At 38.2% G+C, this 16000-nt stretch overlaps 1 protein-coding gene across 3 annotated transcripts in view; it reads right to left on the bottom strand.

Annotated features, from left to right (window-relative positions):
- The window catches only part of LOC149749541 (coiled-coil domain-containing protein 171-like), an 88699-nt gene that overhangs the window by 29154 nt on the left and 43545 nt on the right, over window positions 1-16000 (bottom strand). For 2 of the 3 annotated variants that reach the window (XR_016392638.1, XM_089908816.1), the window contains 2 exons: window positions 13945-14090; window positions 9371-9477 (listed from right to left, as the gene is read on the bottom strand). Coding sequence is in view for 2 of the 3 variants with exons in the window: in XM_089908816.1 (XP_089764942.1) it covers window positions 9371-9417 (47 nt within the window). In the remaining variant the exon portion in view is untranslated. Of the gene's footprint in view, window positions 1-9370; window positions 14091-16000 lie in introns of all 3 variants that reach the window. The other variant, XM_089908815.1, reaches the window with a different exon arrangement.

Here is a 16000-nt window from a genome sequence, read left to right as displayed (position 1 = left end):
GCATGCTTAGTTACTGCAGGAAGAGTCAGTGCAAACTTGGCCAGAAGCATATTTGTAGGCCTGGTGAGCTTTGAAAACTACTACAAATTGAACTCTTATTTAAGTGTTTTTTCAAGTCACTATAATTTTCCCTCTAAGCATTTTTACTTTATCCTTGCGACAACAGACATGCTGGGAGCCATTTAGGAGATTTTTAAAATAACTTACATAAAAATTGTTCATTTGTAGAGAAAACTCTCACAACTTTAAAGAACTACTAAAAGTGCATTTATGAGCTGGTCAAAGCAAAGTTTCTTCTTATCATCTTCAAATGATCCTTTAAATGATTCAGGTTAAACTGTCAATTCATTTAAAGAGTCTGAGGTCTTTTGTGTGCTTAGAAACATAAAAAGACCTGCCCAAAGACAAAGGCAGATAACTCTACATATACATATTCACAGATTTCATTCTACATTTCCTTTAAATCCACTTAAAAATGCTTAATTATTTTCCTGAGAAATATAGAAATATGTGGTGGGAATGGGGGTAGGGGTTGTGGCATTTGGACTTAGGCTGGAATTGAAATACCACTTCTTCCCTTGGTAGGAATCATATATATACTTCTGGCTAACTTTTTTTTTTTGTACTGTTAAACAATACTTGTAGGATCTTAGAAGATCACTTACCTTGGAAGTACCTGAAGTCATCAGCCATGAGGCAATCAACGAACCTTTATTAAGTAACTACTGTGTGATAACTGTCTCAGTCCCCATCTTGTTTAACTCAAATCCTGTTAGAGCAAACTCTAAAATCTATCACAAATATAACCATTTCCACCATCTCCTAAGTCCCAAACTAATACAAATCACTATTGTCCCTCACCTGGGCTCCTGTGTCACCTCTTACCTAATCTCCTGTGTCCACTCTTCAGTTTGCTCCTCACATAGTAACCAGAACTGGAATTCAGATCACATCACTTTTCTGATTTGTATCCTCCTATATTTTCCCATTTTATTAAAAATAAATCTGAACTTTAAAACTGGAATTCACATCACTTTTCTGATTAATACCCTCATATTTTCCCACTGAATTAAAAATAAATCTGAAATACTTTTCAAGGACTACACAGTCCTACACAATCTCCCTCCTCCTTACCTCTCTGTTCTAATCTTGTTATTCCCTTTATCTGGAATGTTATTTCTCAGGATTTGTGTGTGTGTGTGTGTCTGTGTATGTGTGTGTGTGTGTGTGTGTGTGTGTGTGTGGCTTGCTTGTTCCTACTTAGATCTCAGCTCAGATGTCAGAAAGCCTTCCTGAATTTCATGTATAAAGTTAGCCCCAGCAGTCTCTATCTCATTACATTCTTTTCTTCATAGTACTTGCTACTTTCTGCAATTAGCCTGTTTCCTTTATATGGCTGTTTTCTTGAACTAGTCTCTTGAGGGTAGGGACTGTATCGGTCTTACCCACCACTGTACTTCCAATGCCCAAAATGTGTCTAGCATGAATAGGTGATCAATGAATACTCCTTGTTAAAACTAAGTGAACCTGTGAATGAATTAATGCAAGGCACTGTACTAAGCAAATACAAGTATTCAAGATTGATTTCCATCCTCAGTTTATAATCTAGTAATTTGCATGACATACTATGAGAGATCTTAAAAGACAAGGGTAATGCAGGGTCAGGATGGTTTACAGGAAGGACTGATGAATACTGACTGAGGAGATCAAAGTGGTATAATTCAAAGTATGCATTAAAGAGTCAGTAAACTTTTAAAATGCAAAGACCTGTGGCTGCAGAAGGGGTGTGTAGACTGCCCTCTCCATTTAACCCTCCAGGGCAATGGTAAAGCCCATCAGGGAATGTAGCAGTAGACAGCAGACAGTGGGAAACAGGAGCAAGAATAAAGGGTTTATGAGGTCAGTTAAGAAGGCTTCTGCTCATTAAGTGACAGTTGGAGCTACAGAAGTAGAAGAAATTTTGTGGGAGAAGTGGGGAACTGATGCAGATAGAGGCAGAATAAATAACTACATCTAAGAAATAGGTAAACACAAAGTTACTACCAGGGAGAGAGACAGACGGAAAGAGAGACAGAGAAAGAAACAAAGAGAATGACCAGAGTGGTAGAAAGAGAGCATGTAATAGAAACTCATATTATTTATCAGCCATTTCAAGTCAATTTTGAAACTAACAAACACAAACATTATCTGGTAGGATTTTAACCAGAAGGATTACAGAAACCAAGGGAAAAGAGGTCCAAGAATGAAGAGTTGGCCAACAGGGTCAAACAACAAGTCTAGAGAACTGGGAATTGGGTTTGGCAATCAGGAGGTTGCTTCAGACCTTCTGGGAACAGCTCTAGAGAAGTGCTAGAGGCAGGAGGCAAAGTGCAGTGGGATAAAGATGACTGGCAGGGGGTCAAATGGAGGGAAGGCAATGAGTTTAGTTTTGTTTCTCAAGAAGTTTGGTGGTGAATGGAGTTACAAAAATGTGTACTTTATTTTTGCTTTGTTTTCAGTGTTTTTTGTTGTTGTTGTTTTGTTTTGTTTTTGATGGGAGGACATGCAGCCATTGCAAATCATCTTCTGGAGGGAGCATTGACAGGGGTGCCTGCATCACTGAGTGAGGCCTAGTCGTGGAAATTACTATTGATGTGCAAATATGGTCGGTGTTGGAAGGATTCCCTCCTCATGAAGTGAAGGAAATTGGGGCCAGCCAATCTAACCTGTTAAATGTACTAAACTGAGTTAAATTTGGCTCATATACATATGTTTCTGTGAAATTCATCTGTTTCTACACTCTTTGTTTTGTTTTGTGTTCTCTTAGTTCTTTCCCATAACGTTTTCTTTTAAAAACTTTCACATTAGTTTGACTTAATTAGAAGAAATTAATTTTTTTCACACTTTAGTCAAGATAGATTAGTATATAGTTGGGCAATTGGGGAAAGTGTGTATGTATGTGTGTGCATTGGGTGATAGTACAAATTAAAATGATTTAAGGTGGATGGGTGAATAGGGATTGGGAACATATTAGGGGAAAAGGTAAGGACAACTGTAGTGGCTTTCTTCCTTCTCTGTTCACCCTCACAGTGTCTAGCATGACATTATGTACTTCGTATGCTCTCCTCTGCTGATGGCCATGACCAAGATTCAGCACAGCTCTAGAATTCCTGCTGCATTTCGGTGCATTCAGATGTGGCCTGAGGCATGTTTCAAGACATGAAAGGCTGAATCAAGCATGACACTAATTCTGTATCTAATATGAATCCTCCTAAATTAATAGCCAGTGTCTGGAAGTTGTTTCTCCTTCCCAAGACCCAAGGCAATAGCTAATTATTTCAGTGTGAAGGCTGCTAATGGAGCTGGAGAAGAAAGCCATTGAAAACTGATTTTTTAAAGCTAAAGTAACTGAAGAAAACGTCATTCAATCAGTCAAGAAACATGTATTTGGCATCTAGAACTTACTATGTTCTGGGCAGTTAGATGTTTGTCATGAAAATTTAAATAAGAAAATAGTTCCTGTTATTAATGGGCTCTACCCTAGTGATCTATGTAAGATGGTGGCCATGAGACAGGAAAAGCTTGTCTCTGAGAGATATAAGTAGAAGTCATGACGTAAGAGAACAGATACGTTAACCTATAGGCAGATCCAACTCAGCCATGCGTGACCTCTAGAAACCACATAGGAGGTATTGACAGTTGTTTGGACATTTACTGTAAAAGTCAAGAGGAGAGCAAGGAAGACTTGGATTTAACAGGAGTCTTCTACCAGTTGTTCTGGCCACCAATGCCCTGAATGTGATTCTTCTGTTGCAGGATAATTGTACAAGAGGAACAGATAAGGTGGCATTATAAGATTTGAACAGTGGACAGAATGAAAGCAGAAGAACTTATGAAAACCATCTCTTGAAGGTGTAGGGATGAAAGCAACAGAGAAGTTGTGAGGTCTCCTAGGAGAGAGGGTACTGGGATCTGCCTGCCATTTCTATTCCTTCACTCCCCTTTCGTGTTGTCTGTCACCTCACCTGTGGACTTGGGATCAGCCAGCTTGTTTGACTTGTTATTCGACTCTTTTTACTGCATTGAAAGCTGATGCTTCTGACTGACTCAACTGTAGATCCTTTCTGTATTGCTAACACTGGACTGCGTCTGAGCTCTGGTAATTAAGGCTATCTTTTTTTTTTTTTTCCTGCCTGAAGTGGGTTTTGCAGGATTTTGCCTGGTGACAGTATTTTATTACTCACCACAGTCTACTGAAAAAAATGAGCTATTAAGTACTAAAAAGACATGGAAAATCTTAAACACATATTATTAAGTAAAGGAAGCCAATCTGAAAAGGCTATATACTGTATGATTCCAACCATACGACATCCTAGAAAAGGGAAAACAATGGAGGCAGTAAAAAGATCAGTGGTTATCAGGGGTTGGAGGAGAGGAGGGTGAATAGGTGAAGCACGGAGGATTTTTAGGGCAGGAAAATACTCTGTATGGTACTATAATGATAGATATGTGTCATTATACATTTGTCCAAATCCATAGAATGTGCAACACCAAAAGACAACCCTAAGGTAAACTATGGACTTTGGGGGATTATGATGTGTCGGTGTAGGTTCATCAGTTGTAACAAATGTGCTGCTCCAGTGGGGGATGTTGATAGTGGGGAGGCTCTGCAGGTGTAGGGCAAGGACATATGGGAAATCTCTGTACCTTCTCCTCAATTTTGTGTGAACTTAAAACTGTTCTAAGATAATAAAGTCTTTAAAAAATCAAGTCTATTAAAAATAATTTCTAGAACATTACCAAAGTTATCATCATAATCTCCTTTCCATCTTTTGCAAACTACCATCAGGGGTTCCATTTTTCATCATTAAAATTTTTTCTTTTTATTAAACATGACCAGTTAAACTAAGAAAACTAGAATTTGAGGTAATAAATACATTTATAAAATTAATTTTCATTGCACATTATTAATGTTTAATCTTCTTGTCATACATATTCAAAATGTATGACATTCAGGGGTTAAGAAGCTGCAGTATTCTTTCTGTACAAAAAGAATTTTAGAATTTTTTTGTTCTCTGAGAATAGACCTCTCCCTCTCTCTTCTAGATTTTCTAAATTCAATCACACTCTCAGGAAAGCTATATGCATAAAAATTGCAAATTGCATCCAAGTGAAATATTTATCTCACAGCCTCACAAAGCTTACATCCTTATACTCTGTCTGCAGTTCCCATTCTTAGAGTCACACCATTAGGTCAGGCTTTTATTACAATGTGGGCAACAGAAATGAAGACCATTATGTTTCAAAATCAAAATTAAAAGGAGGGGGTATTGAACCACTGCATCCATTCTTGAGAAATCTTTCCTAAATTACTTCTCTTAAAGCCTTCCCTGGTGAACTCAGCCCATTTTCTGTCTATAGCAATCATTGACACTTTATTATATTTATTCTGAACTTCAAATTATTAGTATCACATACACATAATCTGATATATTATTATATACATTTTGGTTCATTAAATGGCTCTGTGTTCTGAGCTAGACCTTAAACCCTTGGGCTTTTGTCTCACAGCACCTTGTTCTGTAGTGGGTCTATGGTTTATATTCCATAAAAACTTGACTATCAATTGACTATCCGAGACGTTACCAGAGAGCAACATACAGCTACTGGAGTTGTGATTACTTTGAATTTGAATTCGCTGCCTTCTGCACTTTGCTTAGCCTCTTTCTGCATTTTCTACCCTGCTACAGCACTGTGAGTTGCTGTCCTCCTACAGGCTGCAAAAATACCATTGTTCTGTGGATTATGAGTTTTTCTGCCTAGTTATTACTGAAAATTGTAAAGATCTCTTTAAGCTTGAGCTCCCTTCATCTGTGCAACGCTCAGGTCTGCTTTTAAAGCCAGTGTATTGTCCAGGTCCTCCTGGAGGAAGCCTCCCATCAGTCATCGTGTTCACTAATAATGTCAAACCTTTCCCACATTAGCCTTTTCATTTACTATTCTTTGGAACCATTTCAAACTTACTGTCAAGTAATAACCCACCATCATTTAACTCTGTACATTATGGCTTCCTTCCTTCCTCCACATTCAACTCTTCCTCCTCAAACACTCAACTCTCCTACCCCATACAACCTCTAAACCAGACATTATTGCAAAAGAGTCATGAGGTTTTCAAGCATTTCTCTGCCCTAACAATTTATTTCCAGAGTTGTAATGCATTTAATCTTTCTAAATTTCTCTGACCTTCTTAACCTTTCATATAGGAACAGGATGCTCAGTTAAGTAGTGGAGCATGAAATATCCCTTTGCTGTTTGGTACAGGGAAATGGAGCCCTGAAAATCTATTTGAGACATAATCATCTGATAACTGTTCAAACTCCGGGTGGAGCAAATCAGAAGCAGATTTATTACTGCTCCAAAGCAAGCTTTTGATTTTGATAAGAGTTTCTGCACAAGAAAAACAGTCATTTCATGCTGATATTACTTCTTATATTTTTGTTCAAGTTTAACAACCTATGCAAGAGTAATAACATTTCCCTCCAACTTCTGCCTTTCACAAAGAACTGTTATTCAGAGACCATAAGCCCTACAAGTCATTAATGATCATACTGACTGAATTATTTAGGAGAGCTTTCTGTGGACTCCATGGTTTTAGCCCACACTGGAGCTGAATTATAGAGGTCCTATTTTCAGCATGAGGCTGTGATTCCCTATGTTAACTTGAACATCTGTTGATTTAGATATCTGCCTGCCCAGAAGTCATGTGGTTATCTTTTGAAATACATTAAATGTTAATGGGATCCTTAGGGGAGTCTTCTTTATGTAAATAGTAGATAATTCATATTCTGTGCTTAACGTTTTTCTTCCTGTTGATTTTGGGGTAGAGCTGATGGAAAGTATAATGCTTCCTATAACCACAGGGAAGAGGTGAGGCTGGAGGGGTAGAGGGCTTCAATTGTCTGTTCCTCACTGTACATTTATTTCCAAGGCAATGTTTCAGGGTAGTAGAACAACCTCTTTGAGCACAAATGTTGGTAAGGCATTTCTCAAGGCAAAATAATAAGCGAGGTCCAAATCCATTTTCTAGAACATTTGGGAGTGTTTTGAAGTAGTCCCGATGTTCCCTGAGGTTATGGAATTCCATGCTCCATTAGGAAAAGGTGGCTACAAGTGTGATGGAGAGAGAGGCAGGCGTTCTTGGCACATTTGTGTGTGTTTTCTAATGTGGTTGGTTTGTGTGGTATGAACAAGTAAATGGCAAGGAGGGTGCATAAAACCCCAAGTCTTCTGGTCTTCTAACAAGTTGACCTGTGTGCCACAGAATGAAAAAGTATGGAAAACTCTTAAAAGGAAGACCAATTGTTATGTTGGCACATTTGTCAACAAATTGATCCTTAATTGTTCACACTGACTTGTTCAACACAAATGGCAAATGCCTTCATAAATCTAAATCTGCCATGGATTAAGGTTACAAAGAGTCCTGTTCACTCCAGGGCTTGGTAGCCCCTGTGCTGCTAATGCTGTTATTTTAAAATTAGGGATTAATGGTCCTCTTCTAGGTGTCTGATGCCCTAAAAAGTTGCCCAACACCAAATGAAACAAACCTACGTCTGCTTCATATGCATCATAAGCTAACCCTTTCCTTAGTGTTTTTGGGTTTCATGGGAGAATTACAACATAGTTTAAAAATGTGTGAGCTGTGAATTTATCTGTGTGATTACCAAACTGCAAACCACTTTATGGCAGTTATACAAGTCCAGTGTGGACAAAGACGGCAAACGCATGTTTATGTCCTCTCTCTTCCTGTTAATTAGATTCAAAGTGACTCCCATAACGTCAGAATGACCCCTCCCCCACCCCCAAATGAGAAAGTGGTGATTATTCTTGGGAGAGAGAGAGCACACGCACACACGCACTGTGAAATCCCTGATGGAGGTAGACGAGTGTGCGTGGCTGGAGGTCAGGCCAGCTTAAATCCCTGCTGGTCCATCTTTATCTCATCTATATAGTAGGCTCATGTACAAGCTTTTATTTGAATCTAGAGTCCAATGGCAACAAGTTAAAAAAAACTGCTTTTTATCACAAAACAGCTAGCAAAATTAATTTTTGATGCCATGTCTCACTTCCACCCTCTTTCTACATCCTTATCTTCTTGATCTCTATTCCAGTCAATCAATCAATTAATAAAGTCTCTATGGCCCCCTCTTAGAAAGCTTAATTTGTAGCAGGAATAGAGGATGGCACCATCCATGCCTCAGAACTTTTTTGCAAGGCCCTGCTCACTACTCCATAATCTTTATCTCTACCATTCTCACTTTGATGGCTCCTTTGTCTTCTGCTCAATTACCTGAGTCCTCTGCTTTCATCTAAAATTCTTTCTCTCTTTCTGTCTCTCTTCCTCTCCCTCATCTTACAATTCTCATTCCAAGAGGAACCACAAAAGATAGTGAGGCAGAGAGTAAGAGTCAGAGAGAGAAAAATGCATGACTATGGTACAGAGACAGCTATTCTCTCCTTTTCTGTATCCTAATTTATCCAACTTTTACTAGGATCTTTGTTCCTTTTATTAAAAATATGCATACAATTCTTTAGAGCAAAGCAAAGAGCAGCTTTAGCCACAGACAGCTGGTGCCTGGCAAGTGTGTCCTCTAAGGGTCCTCATGCTTCCCCAGCCTGCCCCCCACTCCCTTATGTGTGTCCACTGCCCCAGACATGCCCACCTTCTTGCTGCACATCACTGAACAAAAGCGAATTCTCAGTGGATATGGAACAAGGGTTGACAAAGTTTTCCCAAAAGGGGCCAAATAGTTAATATTTTAAGTTTTGCAGGCCACATGGTTTCTATTGCAACTCCTCAACTCTGAAGCTGTTACACGAAAGCAGCCGAAAGCCATACATAAATGAATGGGCATGGGTGTGTTTCCAATAAAATTATATTCATTACACTTAAATCTGAATTTCAAGTAAGTTTCATGTGTCACAAAATATTTTTCTTCTTTTGTTTTTCCGCAACCATTTAAAAGTATTAAAAAAAAATTCTTAACTGGTAGGCTGAATAACAACAAAAAAACGCACAAGGCCATGGGCCAGATCTGGCTGGAGGGCTGTAGCTTGCAGAGCCCTAATATAAAAGATAAACTCTCAGAGGCTAGGAATTTGATGCCAGTGACATGAAGTTTAATCTACTTCTATTTTGGCATGAGTCATGCACACAGGAGAGGCTCCTTCAGTACAATACGTCTCAAGGCTCCCTTAAGGCATCCAATTATCCCAAATCATAAGTGAAAAGAGAGAACATTCCATCTTGAAAGAACTGAAAGTTACTCAGGAAGTCAGATTTTCAGAGAACATTATGATCTACACATGCCAGCTTTTAAATTCTCATGGTTACCGGTAGTCTCCTCCTGTGGTAGGTTTTCCATCTGCAATTACCTCCATCTGTAAGGAACCCGGAAAGCACTGCCACACAGATGATGTCACTCTCCTCAAGCATGATACCTGAAGGAGGGGAAGCACGATTAGAAGAAAAAAATCATGTAAGGGGAAGAAAAGATATCCCCTCCGACAGAAGTTTCCCATAGCCAAGAAGCAATAACAGCATTGACCCAATTCTAAAATGGGTCTGGGAAGTGCAAAATTCAACTCCAGTGACCTCAAGGGTACGATAACCGCCCCCCCGCCCCCACCAACTCTCCGTTCAGTAAAACCTGTCCTACAACGAGAATAAAATTTCCAGTGCTTGCCCTTTGCTTCACTCACCGCAGTGTTTGCTTTTCACCTGCACTCGCTTTTGATCATTTTGAAACTACAAAGGGCCTTGACAAAAGACAAAGAAGAGCTTGGCTTCCTGTGAGATTTTCACCAACTTTGTTGCTTTCAGAGCTGGAGCCTACCATCTATATCCAAGCAACGAAATGACTGCATCATTTGAACAGCAGAAAATTGAGTAGGAAAATTGAATTCTGAAGCTGAAGGACAGAGTACAGAATCAAAGGCCCTTGCTTATAAATGAGATCTGTTCAATCTTGCTCTTTCATGTATCTTCTTTTTGTTGTTGTCAGACTGTTTTCCCAACTAGACAGTCATACTGGGAAACTCTGCTTGAAGGCCATTTGATATGTAGAGGAAAAAAAAAAAATCAACATATAACTTGAAGAAGTGGTGCGTTTTCCAGAAATTAAAAGAACGATTTGTTGTGATGACATACCCTGTGGCAAGGATATTGTATTAGAACAAACAGCTCCCAGCTTATAAGTAGATTGTGAGCCAAAATTTGTAAGTCAGTTGTTTGCAACTTGGAAGGCATTCGCCTATAGGGACCGTGTTGTAGGTGGTGGCTGGACACCAGCATTTAGTTGTGATGGCTTGTGTAATCCAGTCATACTTTTGAAATGGTAAAAGGACACTGTTTGAGCTTCTCAGACTGAAGCATGCAGGGATTAACAATGAACATTTCAAGTCAGGGAATAAACATGGTACAACTTCCTGGCATGTTAATTTTGTTATAAAATTTAAGGAAGAATTCTTTCTGAATTAAAAATAAATATGCAGAATTTTGAGTAAAATATAAAATCCCTGAAAACTTTAAAGATTAATCATGAGACTTCAAAACTACCTTGTGCTTATAGCTTGAAATGTTGGTCTAAGTCCCCAGACCTCCTTGATTTCAGAGCTCTCCTATTAGGCAAAGTGGAGATGTGTGAGAAGCAAAGCAGTCCAGCATGACAGCTCCATGTTCACCTGCAGCATGGCAGCTTGTTGTATAGACTCCGCCGGTCTGTGCCACGCTAAGAGTCAATGAAACTTAGCTTTGTAAATTACAGTCTTGCTGGGGTCGAAGGAGAGAAAGCACCCAAAGGTATTTGGAGATTGGAGGAGGCCAAGGAGACATAACTACATCCAATGTGGATCCTGGATTGGATTCTGGAATAGGAAAAGGACAGTGATGGGATAACTGGTGAAATTCTAATAAGGACTGTAGATTAACCATACTATTGTAATAGCAGTGGTAAGGGGAAGAAGAGTAGGGAGGTCAGAAATGCATGATAAAGATTGAACTATGAAAAAATCAGTAGTCATAGCAATCTCAGTCTTTGTTCTCAAATCTCTTTTTATCAATTAGTAAGATAGGGGGATCTCCTGATATTGTTTCCACATATGCCATCCCCAGAGACAGCACTAGTGAACAAGGCTGAGAGCACTTGGGGATGAGTATATAGGGCTTTCTTTGGATGATTCACACATCTAGATTGGACAGTACACAGAGGCAGATCAAATTGTCTCCCAGACTCCACCATGGCTGTGAGGGTTCAGGGTGGCATGGAGCTTTGTTGGGAGACTTCCTCATGAACTTTCTAAGTCAGAGGTCTCATTCCAAGGCAGTCGACCTGAAAGTCCTGCCCCTACCTCAAGATATTGGTGGGGCCAGGAGCATTTCCTGCTCATGGGGGTCAGTGTAAGGCTTAGCATCATTTTTGGACTGAAGTGTAATTTCCCAAGCCCTTAAAATATTCAGGCTGTCCATGAAAGGAAAGTAACATTATATTAGTGTGACAGATATTCTGTCAATATAATTAAGCTATTGAATCTCTTTCTTCTTTAGCAGTGGATGTGAAAGCAAAGCAGGGAAGAGCTAGTTGTGTAAAATGGAAATGGCAGATGAATGGTATGCCATTTAAAGAGAAAAGGGGCAGAAAGGGAGACACTAACAGCAGCAGGTACAAACTTACATGACTGCAGTTTTGCTGCTCCCCTGTGGATGGAGAAGTAGAAGTTTGGATATTGATGGCATTAGAACTGCCTAAACTACAGACACACATGCGTACACTCATGTGTGCGTGTTTTATGAGATTTTTTCTGACTTGTGCTTGCTTTACTTTTACTTCAGAGGTTAGTGTCTAGGGAGTGAATTAAGAGTAGGATGGAGGGAAGAGCAAGGGATGATCAAGATGCTCAAGGTTAAGACAGATAATTAATAAGAAGCTGCTGTATAGCACAGAGAACTCTACTCAATACTCTGTAATGGCCTATACGGGGAAGGAATCTTAAAAAGAAAAAAAAGAGTGAACATATGTATATGTATAAATGATTCACTCTGCTGTATACCTGAAACTAACACAACATTGTAAATCAACTGTACTCCAATAAAAATTTTAAAAAAAGAAAACAAAAGTCAGGGACCAGAAAGAGAAGTCTGCGTATGGCCTAGAAGGCTGCCTCTAGTCCACAGTCATGTCTAAGAATGGCTCCTTATGTCTCCAATTATTTGAGAAAAAACAAAAACTACTCCCAGAGGTGCTCTAAACCCTGTGTGGAGCATAAAAGAAATATTTCCCAACATTTACTATTCTGTTGCTTGTTCTGAGGGCTTCACAGCACTTAGTGAGTTAGAGATCTCCAAGAAAATGCCTTGCTCTGCAGAGCAAATTTCCTCTGTTCTACTCTATGACATAAATCACAGCAAGATATTTTTTGACCCACCTCCTAGAGAAATGGAAATAAAAACAAAAATAAACAAATGGGACCTAATGAAACTTAAAAGCTTTTGCACAGCAAAGGAAACCGTAAAGAAGACGAAAAGACAACCCTCAGAATGGGACAAAATATTTGCAGATGAAGCAACTGACAAAGGATTAATCTCCAAAATACACAGCTCATGCAGCTCAATATCAAAAAAACAAACAACCCAATCCAAAAATGGGCAGAAGATCTAAATAGACATTTCTCCAAAGAAGATATACAGATTGCCAACAAACACATGAAAGGATGCTCAACATCACTAATCATTAGAGAAATGCAAATCAAAACTGCAATGAGGTATCACCTCACACCAGCCAGTATGGCCATCATCAAAAAATCTACAAACAATAAATGCTGGAGAGGATGTGGAGAAAAGGGAACCCTCTTGCACTGTTGGTGGGAATGTAAATTGATACAGCCACTATGGAGAACAGTATGGAATTTCCTTAAAAAACTAAAAATAGAATTACCATATGACCCAGCAACCCCACTACTGGGCATATACCCTGAGAAAACCATAATTCAAAAAGAGTCATGTACCACAATGTTCATTGCAGCACTATTTACAACAGCCAGGACATGGAAGCAACCTAAGTGTCCATCAACAGATGAAGGGATAAAGAAGATGTGGCACATATATACAATGGAATATTACTCAGCCATAAAAAGAAACAAAATTGAGTTATTTGTAGTGAGGTGGATGGACCTAGAGTCTGTCATACAGAGTGAAGTAAGTCAGAAAGAGAAAAATAAATACCGTATGCTAGCACATATATATGGAATCTAAAAAAAAAAAATGGTCTGAAGAACCTAAGGGCAGGACAGGAATAAAGATGAAGATGTAGAGAATGGACTTGAGGACACAGGGAGGGGGAAGGGTAAGCTGGGAAGAAGTGAGAGAGTGGCATTGACACATATACACTACGAAATGTAAAATAGATAGTGGGAAGCAGCTGCATGGCACAGGGAGATCAGCTCGGTGCTTTGTGACCACCTAGAGGACTGGGATAAGGAGGGTGGGAGGGAGACATAAGAGGGAGGGCATGTGCAGATATATGTATACATATAGCTGATTCACTTTGTTATACAGCAGAAACTAACACAACATTGTAAAGCAATTATACTCCAATAAAGATGTTAATTAAAAAAAAAAATTTCCTCTGTTCTAATATGGCCCAGCCCAGCCAAGCCATCCGAAGGGTGAGATGTTTGTAAATGGATTCACCCAAGCCAGGATATACGTGTGTACTGTTGGAAGAGTTTTTTTTTTCCCCTTAATATTTAACTTTTTATTTTGAAACAATTTTAGATTTAAAGAAAAGTTGCAAAAATAGCACAAAAACTTCCCATTGAGTTTTTCCCAGTGTTAACATCTTACATAACTATGATACAATTATCAAAACCAGAAAACTCATATTGGCACAATGATGCATTTAATATACAGACCTTATTCGGATTTCCCAGTTTTCTCACTGCTCTCCTTTTGCTATTTCAGGATCCAATCCAGGATTTCATGTTGCATTTAGCTGTCATGTGCCCTTGGTCTCCTCCAGTCTGTGATAGTTCCTCAGTATTTCCTTGTCTTTCATAACCTTGACAATTTTGAGATGTATTGGTCAGTATGTTGAAAACTATCTCTCTTTAAAGTTATGTATTTTGAATAAGAATACTGTAGAAATGTTGTTTGTCCTTTCTAGGAACATCATGTTGAGAGTTTATGATGCTAGTATATTTTATTATTGATGATGCTAACCTTGGTTAACCAGAATCTTGCCATGGTTCCCCACTGTAAAGATACTCTTTTTCCCTTTGTAATTAAGTAATATACAGTGAGATACTTTGAGACTCTGCAAATATTCTATTTTTCATTATATGTCACTCAACAATTTTAACATCAATGGTTTTCTTTGCAAAAAGTATTATTATGGTGATCACCTAAAGGTGATTTTCTATTTATATCATTCCTTTTATGTTTATTGGGATTCTGCTGCAAGGAGGAGCTCTCCCTTCTACCCCATTTATTTACTTACTTGATTATTTATATCAATATGGATTCATGAATTTTTTATCTATAGGTTAAAATCCAATACTATCATTATTTACTGGAATAGGTTTTTTATTTGTTTTTTTTAAATTTTGCTTTCTAACCTCATGCATTCTGACTTCCTAAAAGGTGAAAATTATATAAAGAAAAACATCCTCTCACCTATCTTTAGATATTAAATTTTAGTTCTAGACCTGAACTGAATAAATCTTTCGGAAACACTAAAAAGAGACTGGAAGGCATGGGAAAATGTTTGGTATATTTTGGTAATACATGATTACAGACAGCCTTGTCTCAAGCAAGCAACTTAAAGATACCCTCAATGGCTAGAGGCAAGATTTTAAACCAGGGGAAAGAGAATATTTTCAACTGGGAAGATGAATATGAAGATAAGCTCCATATTGGAATTATTAGAATTTGGCTTTGAATGCTCACAATTTGTCTAAATTGTAAATGTACAACTTCCTTGCTGTTAACTCAATCCCTCTCTCTGTTATTTCCTACTTACTAAGGAAAAGAATACAATATCCACAAGTATTCAACGTAGAAGAAGGACTGCCCCCTGTGTACTATTTCAGAACTACTTTTCCGAGAAAAGCTGAAAACAAACAGTTGTAAGATGTCCTAAACATAATCCTTTCCCCTGGGTAAGTTGTTCTTTAATGCTGGAAACTACCCTCCCCCCTACCCTGAACTCCCACAGCTCATTAGTTCTTTTCTTAAGACCATTACCACATTCAGTCCTAATCATTTCTACTCAGAAATAAGCTGCTGCTTTACTTGATAATGAGTTATTTTTACCTTTTTATGCTTGATGATGGTATTGTGGATTTATCTTTTTTAAGATTCCTTATTTTTTTGGAGATATATACTAAAATATTTATGGATTTCATGATAGGTCTCAGATTTATTTCAAAATCATCCAGGATGGGGTTGGGGATATTGGGTAGAGGGTGTAGGAAAATATCTCCATGACCTTAAATCAAAAAGAACTTCTTTATCCATTGATCTATCAGTGGACATTTAGGTTGTTTCCATATTTGGCTATTTTAAATAATATTTCAGTGATCATACATTTAAAGTAATTATTTATAGGTAAGGACTTACTAATACCATCTTATTGTTTTCTGAGTTTTTTGTAGTTCCTTTGTTCTTCTTTTGCTATCTTCTTTTGTGATTTGATGACTTTCTGTAGTGGCATGATTTGACTACTTTCTCAGTATATTTTGTGTATCAAAAATAAACTCAAAATGGCTTAAAGACTTAAATATAAGACACGTTACCATAAAATTCCTAGAAGAGAGCATGGACAAAACATTTTCTGACATAAATCGTACCAATGTTTTCTTAGGTCCGTCTCCCTAGACAGTAGAAATAAAAGCAAAAACAAACAAATAGGACCTAATCAAACTTACAAGTTTTTGTACAGCAAAAGAAACCAGAAAAAAAATAAAAAGA

This window comes from Delphinapterus leucas, chromosome 3 (genome assembly GCF_059928025.1).
Source record: "Delphinapterus leucas isolate spDelLeu-1000000601 "Yukka" chromosome 3, BTC_Dleu_Yukka2, whole genome shotgun sequence".
Classification (NCBI taxonomy): Eukaryota; Metazoa; Chordata; class Mammalia; order Artiodactyla; family Monodontidae; genus Delphinapterus; species Delphinapterus leucas.
The sequence above is the reverse complement of the archived record's forward strand: the minus strand, read 5'-3'. Positions and strand labels throughout refer to the sequence as shown.